Source organism: Eretmochelys imbricata, chromosome 2 (assembly GCF_965152235.1).
Source record: "Eretmochelys imbricata isolate rEreImb1 chromosome 2, rEreImb1.hap1, whole genome shotgun sequence".
Classification (NCBI taxonomy): Eukaryota; Metazoa; Chordata; order Testudines; family Cheloniidae; genus Eretmochelys; species Eretmochelys imbricata.
Window position 1 is genome coordinate 10454183 of NC_135573.1, and position 20703 is coordinate 10474885.

The window sequence follows — 20703 nt, forward strand, 5'->3', positions numbered from 1 at the left end:
CAATGATCTAAGCAGGGAAAGAGGACAAGGTCTTTCTCCCCTCAGTAACTACTCCTACAGACTGGTTCTTCAAGTGATTGCACATGTCCATTCTACGGTAGGGGTAGTGTGTGCCTTGTGTACAACAGTCAGAAATTTCTCCCGTAACAGTACACTTTCAAGGTACAGTGAGCACTCTCTGCTGCCTTGTGCTACTACATGGAGGTAGAAAGGGTGGAACCGCCGCCGGTCCCTCTCAGCTCCTTCCTACTTCCATTGTCAGTTGTTGGAGCTGCTATTCTGTGCAAGTCTTACCCTCTTTAGTGTATGTAGTACCTGTTGTGTTGGTTTTTAGTCTAGTTTATTGTATTTGTACATAGTTTAGATATAAGAGTATGTTCAGATTAATATTTTGTAGAGTGGGGTCACCGGTTCCCGTTTGGGTACCAGTACAGGTATTGGATCCATGCCCCATTCTCTTGGCTTCAAGTCGTGTCACTCATGTAACAAGTCTCTGTCAGTCAGTGACCCACACCCCAGCCACCTTAGGTGTCTGGGGGAGGCGCATGTGAGTGACAAATGTCTCATTTGTTGGGGTATTCAAGCCCTGATCAAAGAAGGACAGGCCAGCCAAATTCAAGTGTCTGCTTATGGAGTCTGCACTTGGCCTGCCCTTGGCGCCTTCCTTCTCCTAGCTGGCACCGAGCATGTTCTGAATCTGTTAGGAGTGCTCCCCTAATCTGACTGGGTCAAGAAGCAAATTGTCATTGCTGGTACTCAAGAAGAGACCACGTAAGTCTTCTAACGATTTGATACTGGGGTCTTTGAAATCTGAGGTGAAAGCACTGATTGAAGGCCAGGACATTGAGGTGCACTCGAAGAGGCATTCCCAGGTGCAGTCCTTAAGCCAGGAAGGATTGCTGACTTCAGAGTGCAGGAATGTGTCTGTTTAGACTGATCCCTGAAGTGCTGATGCAGCTTTCAGTACTGCAGAACTGTTACCAAATTTGCCCGTTACTTTGGGGAATGCTCATTTATTAGGGTTACTCTTCGGGGTGGCATGTTTCTGTAATTCTATCAATGTACTTCTTGTGTCACGTGTGTTTTCATCTGGAGCTCTACTTCTCCCTTATGCAAGTCCCCTCCCAATGGAACTATACTGCAGGACCTAGATTCCCCAGGGCTGGGTTCCTCCAGCCCCAGAATCAGATGAACACACACACGCACACTAACAGAGCAAGTCTGAGTGGATCGGGTGACTCAACACTCTGAAGCTGACCCCCTTATATGTCCCTGTACTTAATGGGCTGGGTCAAGCAGCACTTTCAAGCTGCCACCCTTATATGCCCCTGGGCTCAATAGGCTGGGCCAAGCAGTACTTTCAGCTGCCACCCCTATATGCCACAGGTTCAGCACGTCCCTGTTCCCACTTTCATATTACAATTGTACTGGTAGTAACCCACTTGATGAGCAAACCCCACAGTATTTTTGGGCGCTACAGGGATCTTTAGCTTAGGTAAAAGAAGCGTTGCTGCAGAGTAAATGGGGAAGCTAAAAACACAAGAGTGAAGTTCAGAGAGGGAGAGAGAAGCAACCAGCTTAACCATAAAAGTTATTTATTGAATAATACTAATAACTACACAAGGAGGGCTAAACAAACATAAGTTACATTATTAAAGGTTAATACCTGAGGTAGAAAGGAAAACAGAGAGGGGGGAGGGATCTCACCCACTCCCTGTGGCTTGAACTGTCGGGGTTCCCAGGTGATGATGGTAGCTCAGGGTCTTGAGTGCTGGAGACGGGCAGAGCCCCCAGCACGATCAGTCAGGAGATGGAGTCCCAGTGGAACTGAGGCAGAGTTTGGGTCCATGCATCAGAACACTTGGGCATAGGTAGGGGTTTTTGTAGAGAAACAACAATGGTTCAAGGGAGAACACTAGATTTGTTTATGGGTAAACTGATGACTCAAGGGTTTTCTCTAGGCAATCGGAGATGATCACTCTTGGCTATGGGTGGTGTTTTCTTCCAGGGAGCTTACAGTGCAATTAGGCTGCTTCAGTATTTTGGATATCAATCAAGAATTCATTACTAGAATTGGTCTAATAACTGTTGAGCTGGGTGTGTGCAGGCCTAGGTTCATTAACATCTGGGGCAGAGATCCCCCCCCTCCCCCCTGGAGCTGGGGCTGGGAGCGGGACCACAGCTCTGGAAGGGGGAGGGGATATGAGGACAGAGATAAGGGGACTGAGGTTGGGGCCACAGCTGGGGATGGGGGTGGGGCCGGGAGCGGAGCTTCAGCCAGGGGCTGGAGTCAGCAGCTGGGGCCCTGGGCACCCCACAGTTGAGGAACTTCTGTTTTAGGGTAGCTCTTCCTATTAATGAGGCTATTCTGGAGCCAGTCAAGGCTTTATGGCAGGCCCTGATTTCCATGCTTCCCACTGCAAAAAGGGTGGAAGCATTCAAACATTTTCATAACCATCCTCCTCTGGGCTCCATGGTAGTCTCTGCTGCTAATGAAAGAGAGACAGGGACACCAGGGATCTACACCAAAAGGGAAAAAAGCAAAGCCACAACTTGTCCTGAAGGTGGCTTTGCATGCCAGGTGGTGTTTGAGATTTAGCCTGAACCAGTGGAGGTGGTGGTGGTATCTGAATCCATGTCTCTGGCCTGGTAGGATGAAGGTGGTCCAGGGGTTCCAGGGGATGGTGAGAGATGGTGGGCATGATGATAATGCTCGCTACAGTAGTTGTTGGCAGACATGCTGCTTCTGCCAATTTTTCCTCAAAGTATTTTCTTTTAAAGAACTCCAAAAGAGTGTGTTGGGAGAAAGTCTGTCGTCTCATTATTTTGTCCGCCAATAGGCCTAGTTCCTGACCCACAATTTTGATCGACTGATTTGATTCCATGCTTTTCATGTTTACCAAGCATGATCTTAATGCAGTCCTTAAGTTATATCAGGAGGCCTTTTTGTCTGAACTAATTCAATCTTTCTGTGTTGCTTTTTAGAGACTAGGTGGGTGAGGTAATGTTTTTTTTATTGGTCTCTCTTCTATTGGTGAAAGAGACAAGCTTTCAAGTTAGAGAGCTTTTCTTCAGTTCTGGAAAAGCTATTCACTGGGCTGGTCAACACTGGGAATTTACATGGGCATATCTGTGTCTCTTGGGGAGTGAAAAATCCACACCCCCGAGAGATGTAGCTATGCTGACCTGACCCCCGGTGTGGACAATGCTAGGTTGATAGAGGGATTCTTCTGTTGACCCAGCTACCTCTTCTCAGGGAGGTGGATTACCTACGCCAATGGGAGAATCTCAGTGTCTACACTGAAGCACTACGGTGGTGCATGAGTAGACATACCAGAATGTAACAACTAAATACAAGATGCAACAGATTGTTTAGAGTAAGTAGTTAACACACATTCTAAGAGACGATTCAAGGTGAACTGGCCCATTAACACCTCTCCAGCAATAGGATAAAAAAGGGCATTAGTGGGTTACAGATTGTTGTAATAAACCATAAAGCCAGTGTCTCCTTCAATTCCATAATTGTTAGTGTCTAGGAAAATTATGAATTTAAGCTCCCAAGCTTGTTTTTAAAGTTATTGTGCAGGTTTCCTTTGAGGATGAGGACTGAGAGGTCAGATAGTGAACACTGTTGGGTCCATTGGTGATATGGTGTGTTTGTTTTTGATCTTTTTTCCTGTGAGACTTAATCTGAGAGTATAGTGATAGTCTTGTTTCACCCACGTAGTTATTTGGGCATTTAGTGCACTGGATGAGGTATACCACATGTTGTAATAGGCATGTGTATGACGCGTGGGCCTTGAAAGGTGTGTTTGGGGAGGGGGGTATTGATCATCTTTTCCCATCAACATTTGTTATAGGTTATTGTGACATCTTATGAACTTTCACTCACCTTTTACTGTTGAGCACATAATCAGGGTAAATTTGTAGTCCCTAGTTGTCACAATAGCAGTTCTATCCAAGTTCTAGGTGGGCCCAAAAACTGTGTGCTAACTGCAAGCAAAGCTGCTCGTTGTTCAGTGCTTATTGCTGAAAACTTTAGACTCCCCCTTCAGAGGCTTGGCTTGTGGCGCTTAGAGTCCATCATCAGTGCTTAGCTATCTAAATTTCATGCATTTTAAATCACTGGACTTACTAATCTTTGTCTGGTTCACTTTCTTAAAGAAATGATGATCCTCTACATCTTTTCTTTGATACCTTTTCCTCATTATACTTTTCTAATTTTATACTTGTTTGCAATTTTGCCTCTGAAATGCTATTTGGTTTTCTTTCAGACCCTTGGTTTACTTTATTTCTTTTTTCCCCCCATTATAGACACCATATTCATTATAAAAATGTAAGGAGTAATCAGTATTTGCAAACAATTTCCTTAAAGTAAAAATAACCAGTTTAAAAATGCTGTTTAAATTTTTATTTAACAGATCTGTGAAACTCTTGAATCTCCCCATCAGTCTTCGGCCACAGAAAATGAAAAGTTTGTTGGGTCAGAACATGTCAACCAAAAGTCCCTTCATATACTCTCCAATTATTCCACACAATCGTGGAGAAGAGCGAAGTAAGAAAATAGGTAAGAATATGGTCCAAGCTTTCTTGTAACTGCTGCTTCATGCCTTGACTCCATATACAGATCAGGAATTTAAGGAATTACTCAAAAAAGCACAATACTTTGGGATAAAGTTTTCAGTGGAGAAGAAATGTTAACTGATTTCAACTTATTTTCTTATCCGTAGGTGATTTTTCAAGCAAATCAATAAGCACTCAACCTAATAATCTTGTTAGGGGAAATGAATTAGATAAAAAAGCTGTTTTTAGATCTTGAATTATGTCACAAATACTCTTATGTAGTGTAGTTGTAGCTGTGTCAGTCCCAGGATATTAGAGAGACAGGTGGGTGAGGTAATATCTTTTATTGGACCAGCTTCTGTTGGTGAGAGAGACAAGCTTTTGAGTTTATACAGAGAATGTCAGGTCTCTTCTACATATTTGGAGTTGTATGTAGTGGTCAGAGGGTATAGGTGGTGAGACCTCTGGGGATGTGTGACATTACTCAGGATACAATTTGGACTGATGGACAGGTTTGTCCCCTCAATTCTACAACCTGGGGTGCCTTTTACACTGTGTTGCTATGAGAGCAACCACTCCTTGTCTGCTCACCCACAGCCTCCTGCATGTAAATCACTCCCAGCTATATAGTATGAGTGCTATAGCCAGGCACTTTGAATTACACTGCAGGGCAACATCTGCAAATTCCAAATCCCGGACTTTCTACCAGAAACGTGTGTGACTTGTACTGCCCAGCACCCTTCTAAACAATGCAAACTCATATCAAGTATGTATCTCATTAATAGAAAATGATATGCACAAATCCTGTTATCTCAAATGGAGTTTCCCAAATGCTTCAGTCCAAATACATTGGTTTTGCTAAAACAATAAGATTTACTAACTACAAAAAGATAGATTTGGAGTGATTACAAGTAATGAGGCATAAGTCAGAATTGGAAATAAGAAAAAAAAAAAAGGAGAGAAATAAAAGATAAAACACAGCTAATACCTAACTTAACAAGCTAAGTGAATTCAAAGTAAAGGTCTCTCTCACCACAAGTTCCAACAGTCTTACTGACTGAATCCTTCAGTCAGGATCTCCCCCCAGTCCAATGTTGCTTCCTTTCTTGTTCGAGTGTTGATGATGTTGGCAGAGAGAAAGGGAAAGATGATTTGAGGCATTTACTCTCTGCTCTTACAGCCATTTCTCTTGCACAAGAACCATCTCCAGCTGATGTTCAGGCTGTGTGGACAAGAATCTTAAGCTACTTGTTTGTCAAAATATAGGCTTTTTTTGCCCACACGCTGTCCTGCCGAAGAGTGGCCACTTAATCAGATGATGGTCCATTTAATCTCGTCGTGAAGGGAAATCAGTGGATGTATTGTATCTTGACTTTAGCAAAGCTTTTGACACTTTCTCCCACAGTATTCTTGTCAGCAAGTTAAAGAAGTATGGGCTGGATGAATGCACTATAAGGTGGGTAGAAAGTTGGCTAGATTGTCGGGCTCAACGGGTAGTGATCAATGGCTCCATGTCTAGTTGGCAGCCGGTGTCAAGTGGAGTGCCCCAGGGGTCGGTCCTGGGGCCAGTTTTGTTCAATATCTTCATAAATGATCTGGAGGATGGTGTGGATTGCACTCTCAGCAAATTTGCGGATGATACTAAACTGGGAGGAGTGGTAGATACGCTGGAGGGCAGGGATAGGATACAGAGGGACCTAGACAAATTGGAGGATTGGGCCAAAAGAAATCTGATGAGGTTCAAGAAGGATAAGTGCAGGGTCCTGCACTTAGGATGGAAGAACCCAATACACAGCTACAGACTAGGGACCGAATGGCTAGGCAGCAGTTCTGCGGAAAAGGACCTAGGGGTGACAGTGGACGAGAAGCTGGCTATGAGTCAACAGTGTGCCCTTGTTGCCAAAAAGGCCAATGGCATTTTGGGATGTATAAGTAGGGGCATAGCGAGCAGATTGAGGGACGTGATCGTCCCCCTCTATTCGACATTGGTGAGGCCTCATCTGGAGTACTGTGTCCAGTTTTGGGCCCCACACTACAAGAAGGATGTGGATAAATTGGAGAGAGTCCAGCGAAGGGCAACAAAAATGATTAGGGGTCTGGAACACATGACTTATGAGGAGAGGCTGAGGGAACTGGGATTGTTTAGTCTGCAGAAGAGAAGAATGAGGGGGGATTTGATAGCTGCTTTCAGCTACCTGAGAGGTAGTTCCAGAGAGGATGGTTCTAGACTATTCTCAGTGGTGGAAGAGGACAGGACAAGGAGTAATGGTCTCAAGTTGCAGTGGGGGAGGTTTAGGTTGGATATTAGGAAAAACTTTTTCACTAGGAGGGTGGTGAAACACTGGAATGAGTTGCCTAGGGAGGTGGTGGAATCTCCTTCCCTTGAGGATTTTAAGGTCAGGCTTGACGGAGCCCTGGCTGGGATGATTTAATTGGGGATGGGTCCTGCTTTTGAGCAGGGGGTTGGACTAGATGACCTCCTGAGGTCCCTTCCAACCCTGATATTCTATGATTCTATGATCTGAGGCGTTGGCTAGCCTTTTGTCTCTGGGAAATTGGTTTGCGACTGATTTCCAGAACATGTTGGGACATGTTCCAGAAATATCTCATAGTAGAGTCCCAAAATTTTACATACAATGTTGTCACACATATTTTACCAGGAGAATGATGATCAGCAAATCACGAGTTTTCAAATGAAATTGCACAAGGCATACTTTGTACAAATTTACCATAATCCTCTAAAAGGGGTGAACACAGATGTACAGATTGTCATAGGATGTTTTGTTTCTTGCATTTGCTTAGGGAGTAGGTGTAGCTGTTGTTTTTGCTTCCTTTTTTTTTCATGTTGTGGAGTTTCCTTTTCCGATGGCAAAATTCGACATCTTCCATCGTTGTATATAGTGTTGTTGAAGCTCTGTTGGTCCCAAATATTAGCAACATAAGGTGGGTGAGGTAATACCTTTTATTGGATCAACTTCTGTTGGTGAGAGAGACAAGTTTTTGAGTTTACACAGAGTGGTTCTTCATTTAAGCTGTGTAAGCTTGAAAGCGTGACCCTCTCACCAACAGAAGTTGGTCCAAAAAAAATTACCTCATCCGCCTTGTGTCTCTAATATCCTGGGACCAACATGGCTACAACACTGCATACTCCTATGTTTCAAAGAATATCTATTGTAAAGAACCAGTTAAGACTGAGAGTTCAGAGTACACATGCTGAATGGCTGCTGGATTTTAGGGCTCCCACCATTGCTGCTACCTATGAAGCTGCAATAGTTAACTTTAGCAACACAATCGTAGTGTGGAGACAGCCTCTAATGACCCAAAAGAAGTCCTCTGCGGAGGATCAGAATGGATATTCCTAATTTTTTTAAGGTAAAAAAGAAACGTAAAATAATTTATGACGACAAACTTTCAGACCACCTTTATATTCAAATGAGAGAACAAGCCCAATTAAAAACAAAACCAAACATATACTTTGCAGGTCTTATTAAGAGGAATGTGAAAAAGCCCAACATGTAAACTTGTTTCCTTCCTTTGATATGCTTGCTATTCTAAAAGGTGTGAATAAAACCACTTTTAAATAGTGTTACTAATATACCTTAATTTCTTTTGCTAGTTTTTTTTGGTTTAGGATACAGCCTCTGCAAGAGTTTGGGAACTGTCAACTAATAGTATAGATTGTCACTAAAGATGTAGTTTTTTAAACCAGATTGTACTTTGCCTTGTTTGTCTCTTCTTCCCAGTGACGTCAGATTTCCAATTACATTTTAGCAAATTAAAATGTTTATCTCATAATTCTGAAAAAGATGCTATACTTCATGTACAGAGGGGTCATTTTAACTCATAAGAGAGCAGATTCTGTCAGTACCTTGACTGCATTTGCGTGCAAACTAAGTTTCTCTTATAAAACCACCTGAGGCTCAGGGCTCAGGAAATGGGAAAAAATGAATGTGAATGGAAATAATGTTTGGCAGCACTGTTGTTTCGTAAGCCTGGCAGTACGTCTAATAGGAGAGAGAGAGAGCTTGTAAAATTTCTAAGAGCAAAGGTAAGGAAGTTATCCATGTGACAGGTTTGACTGTTAATTTTTATTTATTTATTTATTTATTTATTTTAACAGTTAGCTGCCTTTAAATCAGATCCTCTGCTTTTAAGATGGTATTACTAAGGAAAATAGTTTCTTCTAAAATTAGAAAATGCAGAGTCCTAATTTAAAATAGCGTTATGGATTGAGTTGAATCTCATTGAATTTGATGGGTCTAAATATAAATGGAATGAGATAGCGGAAACAGTAGGAGCAGCACCCAAAACACGAGCACATGGTAAGGCCAGAGTAGAAGCTGAACCATGTGGCACAAGGTGTTTCTCTGGGGATTAATATATAGCAAATACAAAGGCTAGTACATTGATGGGTAGGGGGTGTGAGAGAGAGAATCAGGAAAAAGACCAGAGACGGTGAGAGAGAAGTGGCAGGAAGCAAAAGGCAAATGTTTAGTTTACACTACACAGTTTTGTTGGCATAGGTGTGTCTGTTTGGCATGTGGAAAAAAAAACAACACCCTCTACCTGACTGCAAAACCTGGTGTAGATGCAACTGTGCTGACAAAAGAGTGCTTGTTGGCTTAGCTAATGTTGTTCCTGGAAGTGGATAGCTGGGCTGGCAGGAGACTACCTGTTGGATTGTGCTGCATCTCCACTTAGGGTCTCTACTGGCACTGCTATACTGGCAAAGGCTCTGTAGTGTAGACAAGCCTAAGGCCATAAAAGTACTCGTGGTATGACCCGGAGAAACGAGTGTGCCTTTCGTTAACTGCCTAGAAAAGGGACTTGATACTATGATCAAAGATATCGTCTCCTGCTGTCAAATTGCTGCCGTGTTCAGGGAAATAGGACATTATGTTCATTCTTTGTAAGTAAACAGGGTTGCATAAGAGAAATATCTGACACTCAATTTCTGCTCTTAACCAAAACAATCCACAGGACTGCAAATTTGAGTAACTGCTTAGGTAAGTAAGAAAGAGGTAACAACAAATTTGCATGGGCTGCAGCGAGTCTGTCATTTAGAAACTTGGGCAACCATATTTGACAGAAATATATATAAATTCCTTTAAAATGTTCTTGTTTTATGTTGGAGTGACTTCTACAGAAAATCAACAGAATGATACAAGATTAAACAAATGGTGGCTAGTTTACAGAAACTTGCTTTCAGTTTAGAAATGTGTTGTGGAAAATTTTATCATATCTTTTTGTATAAAAAGAAGTTGGAGTCAGACCTAAAATAATGCATACAGAATTTACGCTAGAAGGAGGAATTTAGATGGTATTAATATAAACTTCATAGAATATCATAGAGTATCTATCAGGGTTGGAAGGGACCTAAGGAGGTCATCTAGTCCAACCCCCGGCTCAAAGCAGGACCAATCTCCAACTAAATCATCCCAGCCAGGGCTTTGTCAAGCCTGACCTTAAAATCCTCAAGGGAAGGAGATTGCACCACCTCCCTAGGTAATGCATTCCAGTGCTTTACCACCCTCCTAGTGAAAATGTTTTTCCTAATATCCAATCTGAACCTCCTGCACTGCAACTTGACACCATTACTCCTCGCTCTGTCATTTGCTGCCACTGAACAGTCTAGATCCATCCTCTTTGGAACCGCCTTTCAGGTAGTTGAAAGCAGCTATCAAATCCCCCCTCATTCTTCTCTTCTGCAGACTAAACAATCCCAGTTCCCTCAGCCTCTCCTCGTAAGTCATGTGTTCCAGTCCCCTCATCATTTTTGTTGCCCTCCGCTGGACTCTTTTTCCACATCTTTCTTGTAGTGTGGGGCCCAAAACTGGACACAGTACTCTTGATGAGCCCTCATCAATGTCGAATAGAGGGGAACGATCACGTCCCTCAATCTGCTGGCAATGCCCCAATTTATACATCCCAAAATGCCATTGGCCTTCTTGGCAACAAAGGCACACTGTTGACTCATATCCAGCTTCTCGTCCATTGTAACCCCTAGGTCCTTTTCTGCAGAACAGCTGCCTAGCCATTCGGTCCCTAGTCTGTAGCGGAGCATGGGATTCTTCCGTCCTAAGTGCAGGACTCTGCACTTGTCCTTCTTGAACCTCATCATATTTATTTTGGCCCAATCCTCTAATTTGTCTGGGTCCCTCTATATCCTATCCCTCCCCTCCAGCATATCTACCACTTCTCCCAGTTTAGTGTCATCTGCGTATTGACCACTCCTCCCAGTTTAGTGCGAACCAGCTGAGAGCTGAACAGCAGAGAGGCTAACAGAGGGAGTTTGCCTGGGATCTGTCTGAGAGGAGGTATGCTAAGTGCTGCTGCTGCTACATATATGCCTTCTTCAAGAGACATGTGAATAACGTTTGTACATGCATCTCTTGAAGCAAAATTATAAAAGCCTCTTTCTTTTAATTGAAAAATTTACTATAGGGAACAGACCTGAATTAGCTTAATGGGGCACTCCAAACAAGGTACTCTTCACTGTTTGTAATGCACCTAGCATGTTGTGGATGCTATCAGAAGTAAATTTCAGTAATGATGATTATATTCGATAGGTTGTAATAAAAATGATTGTGTGATATTTGGACACGAAGATCTGATAAACAGCAGTGACGTAGGCAAGGGTGATGACAGAAATGTTATGTACTGTAGCAATCAGGGGATCAGTTGCAGAGAAACCATGACATTTCTGTAAATGTTCAAAGACACTTCTGATATTGGAGTGATAAAGGTATGAAGTGAACTCTGGGAGTGGTAGAAAATAGTAAGCTATTTTAGAAATGGGTGAGAGAATGAGGGAAGTAGGGAGGAGGCACATCAACATATGGTTCAAGGAGTAGGAGGCAGAAGTCTTCAACAAAAGAAGGCCAAGTCTTCTGACATAGCCTGAAGATGAAAATGCACTTGCATTATAATCTGTTTTTATGCACATACTTTTTTTTGTACGTACTATTCATTTGGCAGAGACTTTCCAATTTGTCAGCTCTGGGAGGAATTTTCAAAAGTGTCTAATTTAGGAGAACAAATCCCATAGACTTTTAATGAGATATTTACTTTTAACTCTCCCTAGGCACTTCTGAAAATCCCTTAAATGTTATGGGCCTTATTGTTAAAGATCCTGAGTACTTGCAGCACTTGTTGTAGCCCCCATTAGAGTCATTTTCAGAACCTCTGACAGTCACTCCCTAGTTTTTTAATGATCAGACTGTGACTTACTGAAATATTTCTGATGCTTAATTTTTGCTCTTGGATAACTCATTCTTATTCTGAGTCATGGCATAGAATAATGGAACAAGTTCTGCATGTGCACTGTACAGGAACACTATGGTGAAGTCAACAGGAGTTTTTGTCATGGAAGGATTGCAGGGTAAAGCAAGTACTGCTGACCCCCAATAAGGTTTAAACCCCAATTTGGTTTAGAAATAATGAAAATCTGAGTTGGAAAATCATATGCTACAAGTGCCCATTGTACTTTGGAAGATGAAATATTGCTACAGATGCAGCTGATCCTAACCCCTCTCCACAGTGCATTTTTGTTGACCATTTGTTAGCTCTTCTCGAATGAACTGGGGTTCAGCATAATTCCTGCTAGAAAAGTACTGACCTAGTGTCCTGTATCAGTGTAGGCAGGTACTTACGAGGCAGAGAGTATAATTTATAATTCTGGTCAAAATCTGTGTTCCAGAATGGAAGTAGAATTTCATCACAGGCAGTAAACTCTTATTTATTGGCCTATCAACTGTTAGTTTGAAAAGAAGTAACTTAAAAAACAGAAGTACAGTTGTTTTTTAATAGTCTTCCCGTTTGTAGAAGAAAGAAATAACAGTTTGCATTTTGTAAAATTTACACATTGCTATACCTGAATTAAATTCAAGAAAGAGATTCTGATTCCTGAAAGGGAATAAGGTGTGGTTCACATCATCATGTTCTAAATGATTATTTGTATCGCATCCAAAGTATGTTGATTCAGAGATGATGAGCTATTAGACCTCTTCGGGCTGGTCTATACAGGCCCGCTAAATTGGTGCTGCTGCAATTGCTTCATCGATTTAGTGGGTCTGCTGAAGACAAGATAAACTGATGGGAGAGCACTCTTCTGTCGACTTCAGTACTCTGCCTCCCCAAGAGCTGGTAGCTTAGTCGGCGGGAGAGCGTATCCTGCCAACATAGTGCAGTGTAGACATTGCGTTAGGTCGATGTAAGTTACCTCAGGGGAATGTTTTTTTTTTCTCACCCCTGAGCGACATAACCTACAATGACTTAAGTGGCAGTGTAGACCAGGCCTTAGAAACACTTGTTATCAAGTGTACTAGGTATTTTAAAATCAAATACTTACAGTGGTTAGGCACTTTGTGCTGTTTATCATTTTAAACAGGATTGTTCCACTGTTAAAATCTATTTCTCCTCCCTTGGCTGATGTATTGTATCTAACTTGCATCTTGTTTTATACTAAGATTGTAAACTCTTTGAGGCAGGTGCTTATAGTGCCTGGAACAATAGGGTCTTGTTGCCTGAATGGGACCTCTAGGTGCTAATACAGTATAAATAACAATCCCAAAATAAATTCTGTACCTTGAAGATATAATTATAGGCAGAGCTAGCATCCCTTCATTGAGATGTGCAATATATAAAATCGTATAGACAAACGCCCAACAGGGTCAAATGGTGACTCAAAACAGATGTGGATGGAATCTACTTATAACCTTGTCCCAACCTTGGGGTTGGAAAAAGGAGGAGATGATGATTTAAAAACTGTTGTTCATTCGAACAATAGATTTTTCTTCATTCCATGCCATAATTCACACAGAATCATAGAATCGTAGAAATGTAGAGCTGGAAGGGACCTTAGGAAGTCCTCTAGTCCAGCCGTGTGCACTGAGCCAGGATCAAGTAACCCAGACAATCCCTGATAGTATTAGTCCAACCTGTTCTTAAAAAATATCCAATGATGGGGATTCCATAACCTCCCATTGGAAGCGTATTCCAATGCTTAACTACTCCTTATAGTTAAAAAATTTTTCCTAATGTCTAACATAAATCTCCCTTGCTGCACATTAAGCTTTCAGTTGATATGGAGAAAAAATGGATCACAATCCTGTTTATAATCGCCCTTAATGTATTTGGAGACTGTTATCAGGTCCCCTCTTAGTTGTCTTTTCTCAGGACTAAACATGCCCCGTTTTTAAACCTTTCCTCATTGGTCAGGTTTTCTAAATTTTGTATAATTTTTGTTGCTCTCCTTTTGGACTTTCTCCAGTTTGTCCACACATTTTCTAAAGTGTGACACCCAGAATTGGACACAGTCCTCTGGTTGAGACAGCACCAGTGACTAGTAGAGTGGGACGATTAACTCTCATATTTTACATTTGGCTCTCCTGTTAGTATACCCCAGAATATTAGCCTTTTTTGCAACTGCTTCACATTGTTCACTTATTTAATTTGTGATCCACTATATTAAGTTCCAGATCCTTTTCAGTGCTATTACCATCTAGCCAGTTATTTCCCATTTTGTAGTTGTGCATTTGATTTTTCCTTCCCAAGTGAAGTAGTTTGCACTTGTCTTTTATTGAATTTCATCTTTTTGAATTCAGACCAATTCTCCCATTTCAGGTCCATTTGAATTCTAAACCTGGCTTTCAAAGTTCTTGCAATCCCTCCCAGCTTGGTGGCATCTGCAGATTTTATATGCATACTGTCCATGCCATTATCCAAGTTATTAATGAAAATATTGAATAGTGGCTGACCCCTTGAGGACCCCATTAGATATGCCCTCCCAGTTAGACAGCAAATCATTGATAACTACTCTTGCAGTTGGTCTTTCAACCAATTGTGCATCCTCTTTGCAGTAAATTCATCTAGACTACATTTCCCTAGTTTTCTTATGAGAATATCATGTGGGACTGTGTCAAAAGCCTTATTAAATCAAGAGATATCATGTCTACTGCTTTCCCCACAATCTACTAGACCAGTGATTCCGTTCAGCAAAGGGATTAGGTTGCTTTGGCATGGTGTGTTCTTGACAAATCCATGCTGGCTTTTCCTTAACTGTTATTCTCTAGATGCCCACAAATTGACTCTTTAATTATTTGTTCCAGTATATTTCCAGGTGTTGAAATTAGGCATACTGGGTCTACAATTCCGCAACTTACCATTGTTCTCTTTTTTAAGATAAGTGCTGTGTTTGCCCTCTACAGTCCTCTGGGATTTCTTCTGTCTTTCATGAGTTCTCAAAGATAATTGCTAATGGTTCCAATATTGCTTCAGCTAGTTCCTTAAGTACTGTAGGATGAATTTTGTCAGGCCCTGCTAACTAGAATACATCTAACTTATCTAAATTTTCTTTAACCTGTACTTTCCCTATTTTGGCTTGCATTCCTTCTTCCTTGTTAATATTGTGTTGTGTATCTGGTCACATTACTCCTGAGGGAAATTCTGCACATCTGCGGACGTGCAGAATTCATCTGTCTCACATAATTCTGTATTTTCCCTCATAAAAAAAAAACATTTTGCCTAAAAAGTGTTGCAGTTCTGCCTTTTGCCCACCAGAGGCTGCTGTGGTGCCAGAACATCCAGCTGTGTTCATGTTGGGTGTTCTAGTGCCACAGCGGTTTTTGGTGGGCAAAAGGCAGAACTGTAGCACTTTTTAGGCAAAAGGTATTTTTATGTGGGAAAATACAAAATTCTGTGTCCAGTGCTGCAGAATTCTTCCCCCAGGAGTAGAGTTCATCATAGCACCCTGCCCACAGAGCCAGGTTAGGACAGAGTGGGGCACACAGGGCTACTGGGGTCACAGCCTGGGGTTCAGAATGGCTAGTGGCGGGGACAGACTGGAGCATGGGCTCAGGACCTAATGGGGTGACAGCACTGAGCCTGGGGAAGGGGAGGAGGTCCTGTAGAGACCCATGGGGATGAGGGGTCCAGGGACGGGGCAGACGTGTCTGACTGAGTGGGAGAGGCTTGGGGTCAGCCAGGGTCTGCATGGGGGAGGCTTCTCAACACCCTAATAATCCCATCCCCGCCCCAAAGAAAAATCTTCCACCCACACCCAACGCTCTCCAGGTTCACTCCTAGACTCCTCCTTCCGTCTCCCTCAGCTCCTCCATTACCCCGACTCCCCCAAGCCTTTGCACTGCTTCTGACAGGTACAGGAAATACAGTTCTCTATTGTAATTTAAATGAATTACACAAAGTTCTGTATTAATGTGCCTAGTAAGGAATCTATTTGTTAAAAAATAATTACAAGAATCTTTTTTTTTTTTGTTCTTTGTTTTTTTTGGTCTGTATTGTTAGACATACTTGCTGACAAATATTTTGAAATAAATTACCAAAATAATTTTAACTGGCATGATTATACTGTTGTTTTGACAAATAAAATATGCAGCACTTTGCAGAATTTTCAAATATTGTGTGCAGCATTTTTAATTTTTTGGTGCAGAATTCCCCCAGGAATAGTCACCACTAACCTTTTTGTGAAAAGTGTAGCAAAATAGGCATTAAACACCTCCACTTTCTTGATCTCATTAGTTATCAGCTCTCCTTCCCCACTAATTAGACGACCTATACTTTTTCATCTTTCTCTTGCTCCTCATGTATTTAAAGAACCTGTTCTTATTCCCTTTTATGTCCCTTGCTAGGTGTAACTCATTTTGTCCCCTAGCCTTTCTGATTTTGTCCCTACATGCTTGTGCTATTTTTTTGTACTCTTCTGTAGCATTTTTTCCATGTTTCTACTTTTTGAAGGATTCCTTTTTTATTTTTAATTTATTAAAGAGCTCCTGATGGAGCCATGTTGGCCTTTCACTATTCTTATCTTTCTTTCCCATTGGGATAGTTTGGTGTAGTACTCTTAATACTGTCTTTTTGAAAAACTGTCAATTCTCCTGAACTCCCCTTTTCCCTTCGATTTTCTTCTCATGGTACTTTACCTACCGGTACTTTTTCGAGTGCTTGCTCATGTCCATTCCCGTGCAGGTGTGTGTGTGTGCGACGTATGTGCTCAGTTGCTAGAAGGTCTTCCCCTCAGTGGTATCCATTGGGTCAGATTCGGTGCCCCCTGGAGTTGCCCTCAAGGTGCTGTATATAGGAGCCTGCCGACCCGTCGCCTCCTCAGTTCCTTCTTTCCACGAGTGACAATCGCTAATTGCTAATAGTTCCAATATTGCTTCAGCTAGTTCCAAGCAACTCTCCCCAGTGGACTTTTTTGTATTCACCTGTAAATAGTTGAAAGCTTTTGTTAGAGTTACAGTAAGTGGATAACTAGTAGTAGAGAGTAGGACCCCGCTTAACGGCGTTCTTCCCGCCCCTGTGCTGGGCCATGCCTCTGTCTCTGGGGTTTAAACTGTGCGCGGCTTGCCGTAAGCCTATGCCCATCAGTGATCCCTATGCAGCTTTCCTCAGGTATTTGGGTGAATCTCACCTGGGTGATGGTTGCAGTATTTGTAAAGGCTTCAAGCCCTAGACCCAAAAAGAAATGGACCAGAGATTTAAGTTTCTCCTAATGGAGGCGGCCCTTTGGAGCTGGGTCATCTCTACTCGGCACCAAGCACTTCGGCCTCTGCGCTGGCTTCTGTGAGGGACAGGCAGGCAGTTCAGGCAGCATGGGACCTGCTGTTCCTCCTTGTTCTGCCATCACTGACCAGACGTGAACTGGCACTGCAGACGAGGGTGGCTACGGGCACCAGGTTCCATCTAAAGAAAAGCTGATCATGATGCAGCAGCCCTAGTCATCTCTGTCCTGGCACCGCTCACCGGTACCATCCGGCACTGCCCCCCATGGTCCCTGGGGAGTGAATCCTCAGTTTTTTGTAATCAGAGCCGGAATCCTATACCTCCAGTAGGAGCAGCAAATGTCTGTGCAATGGCCCATCTGGACTCCGTGGGTTTTTCATCAGGACCAAGGTCCCCAATCACACAGGCCATACTCCATGGCGTCTGAGATTATGGCCCTGCTGCTGTCCCCATCCCTGGTAGTACAGGGAAAGAACCAAGGTACTGAGCCCGGTAGCGTGGCACAAGAGCCAGCACCTTGGGACCTTTTGGGAGCTGACCAACAGGAGCAAGGCCTGGTACCGGTTCTGGGATCCTCTTCCTCCTCACTGGAGGTGGCGGGTACCTTGATTGCACCCATACAGGATGATCACTGGGCACACCAGGACCTATTGAGGTGGGTGACACAGAACCTGGGAATCTAGGCAGAGGAAGTTTTTGAAATATCCCATGCCCTGGTGGACATTTTGGCACTGTTGGGGCTCCTCCCGGGTAGCCCTGCCCCTGAACAGTGCCATCATAGAATCTGTCAGTGCACTGTGGCAGACCCCGGCCTCCCTGCAGCCTATGGCAAAGAGGGTGGAATGCAAATATTTTGTTCCCCCAAGGAGGCTTGAGTGCCTTTATACCCTTCCTTCCCTGGGTCGCTGTTGGTCTCCGCAGAGACCGAGCGTGAGAGGCAGGGGCAATAGGGACCCAGTCCTAAGCCTCCAGCTTCGTATTGCTAACCAGCAGGTGCTCTTCAGCAGATACAGCTTTAACTCCCAGGGTGTATTGATGAAGTTTAAGGAGTTGCTGCCCCAGGACTCCAAGGCCAAGTTCTCCGTTTTGGCTGAGGGAGGCAGGGTGGTAGCAAATGTGTCCCTGCAAGCAGCTCTGGATGTGGCCACACGGTCAGCTGCACAGACCATAGTTTTGGCTGTGGGGATGAGAAGGTCCTCTTGGCTAGGCTTCGAGCCTGCCTTGTGAGTGCAGCAAATGATCCAGGACCTACCGTTTGAGGGCATGTCCTTGTTTTCCAAGCAATTGGACGCAAAGTTACATAGTTCGAAGGACTCCAGGGCCACGCTAAAGTCTCAGAGGCCGGTCCAGATCTGAGGTGGAGGCACACATTCAACTAACACTATCAACCTTTCAGGGCCTAGGCCTGTTGTTGAACACTCGGGTCTGCATACCCCCATCCCATTGAGAAAACACTTCAACCTGCAGCCATTGCCTCGCTTCTACCAGTCACAGCCAAGGCAGGACTATGATAGAAAGCAGGGTAGGGGCTATGAGAGGTGGCCCCCAGCCCTTGTTGGCCCACACATCAGGGTTGTCCACGCAAAGGTCAGGTGCCAAGCAGGCTTTTTGAAGGCATCCATGAAGATGGCGTACCGTCAGGATCTTTCCTCCCCTATCTTTGTGGACTGACTATCTCACTTTTTTTCAGACGAGAGTCCATATTACTTCAGACCGCTGGGTATTTCGCACGATAAGACTGGGATACACTTGAATTCAGTTCCTACTCTCCTTTCCACCCTCCCTCCCCGTCCCTCTTCAGGGACCCTTCCCACGAGCAACTTCTAATTCAAGAAGTGCAAATGTTTCTGCAGCTGGGAGTGGTAGAGGAGGTTTGTCTGGAGTTAAGGGGCTGTCATAAATATAAAGGGAAGGGTAAACCCCTTTAAAATCCCTCCTGGCCAGAGGAAAACGCCTCTCACCCATAAAGGGTTAAGAAGCTAAAGGTAACCTTGCTGGCACCTGACCAAAATGACCAATGAGGAGACAAGATACTTTCAAAAGCTGGGAGGAGGGAGAGAAACAAAAGGTCTGTGTCTGTTGGTATGCTGCTTTGCTGTGGATAGAACAGGAATGGAGTCTTAGCTCTTTTAGTAAGTAATCTAGCTAGGTATGCGTTAGATTATGATTTCTTTAAATGGCTGAGAAAAGAATTGAGCTGAATAGAATGACAATTTCTGTCTGTGTCTTTTTTGTAACTTAAGGTTTTGCCTAGAGGGATTCTCTATGTTTTGAATCTAATTACCCTGTAAGGTATCTACCATCCTGATTTTACAGGGGTGATTCCTTTACTTCTATTTACTTCTATTTCTATTAAAAGTCTTCTTGTAAGAAAACTGAATGCTTTTTCATTGTTCTCAGCTCCAAGGGTTTGGGTCTGCGGTCACCTATGCAAATTGGTGAGGATTTTTACCAAACCTTTCCCAGGAAGTTGGGTGCAAGGGTTGGGAGGATTTTTGGGGGGGAAAGACGTGTCCAAACTACGTTTCCCAGTAAACCCAGTTAGTTTGGTGGTGACAGTGGTTATTCCAAGGACAAAGGATAAAATTAATTTGTACCTTGGGGAAGTTTTAACCTAAGCTGGTAAAAGTAAGCTTAGGAGGTTTTCATGCAGGTCCCCACATCTGTACCCTAGAGTTCAGAGTGGGGGAGGAACCTTGATAGGAGCAAAGGGCAAGGAGTTTTACTCCAGGTATTTCTTAATTCTCAAGGCCAGGGGAGGTCTCAGATTCATCCTAGACCTGCAAAACTTCAACAAATTCATAAGGAAGCTGAAGTTCCGCACGGTCACTTGGATCTAGGTGACTGGTATGCTGCTCTTGGCTTGAAAGAAGAGTACTTTCACGTCTCGATTCTTCAAGACCACAGGAGATTCCTCCGGTTCATGGTGGGACAAATACACTCTCCGTTCACAGTGCTGCCCTTTGGTCTATCAGCAGCCCCTCAGGTCTTTATGAAGTGCATGACAGTGGTCGCGGCATTCCTGAGAAAGCAAAGGGTGCAGGTGTATCCATCCCTACCTCGATGCCTGGCTGGTCAGAGGCCAGTCCAGGTCTGAGGTGGAGGCACACGTTCAACAACACTATCAACCTTTCAGAGGCTAGGCCTTTTGTTGAACACTCAGAAGTCAAACCTCGCCCAAAGAACAGAATTCATAGGAATGGTCCTTGACTCCATCCAAACCAAAGCCTTCCTTCCGGAAGCCAGATTCCAATCGCTGGGAGCAATCATACAGAACCTCAGAAAGGAACTTAGCACCATGGTAAGCATCTCTCTGAAGCATCTGGGGCAGATGGCTTCCTGCATTTATGTGGTAAAGTACATGAGGTTGCGACTCAGAGCACTCCAAGTCTGGCTAGCATCAGCATACCATCGTGTCCAAGACGGCTTGGCTGTGGTGGTCACACTTCCCCATCATGTGATGGCCTCCCTCCTGTTGGACCTGGGGTCACTCTGTGCAGGTGTTCCATTCACCAAACCCCAACCATGGATGTCTCTGGTCACTGACACCTCCCAACTGGGCTGTGGAGCTCATCTAGGAGTTCTCAGGGGGTCCTCTGGTCTCAGGAGGAGCTCTCA

At 43.5% G+C, this 20703-nt stretch overlaps 1 protein-coding gene across 3 annotated transcripts in view; it reads left to right on the forward strand.

Moving 5' to 3' along the window:
- The window catches only part of TRAPPC9 (trafficking protein particle complex subunit 9), an 816338-nt gene that overhangs the window by 79660 nt on the left and 715975 nt on the right, over window positions 1–20703 (forward strand). For all 3 annotated transcript variants that reach the window (XM_077809757.1, XM_077809756.1, XM_077809758.1), the window contains exon 11: window positions 4422–4567. In XM_077809757.1, the coding sequence (XP_077665883.1) occupies window positions 4422–4567 (146 nt within the window). The remainder of the gene's footprint in view (window positions 1–4421; window positions 4568–20703) is intronic.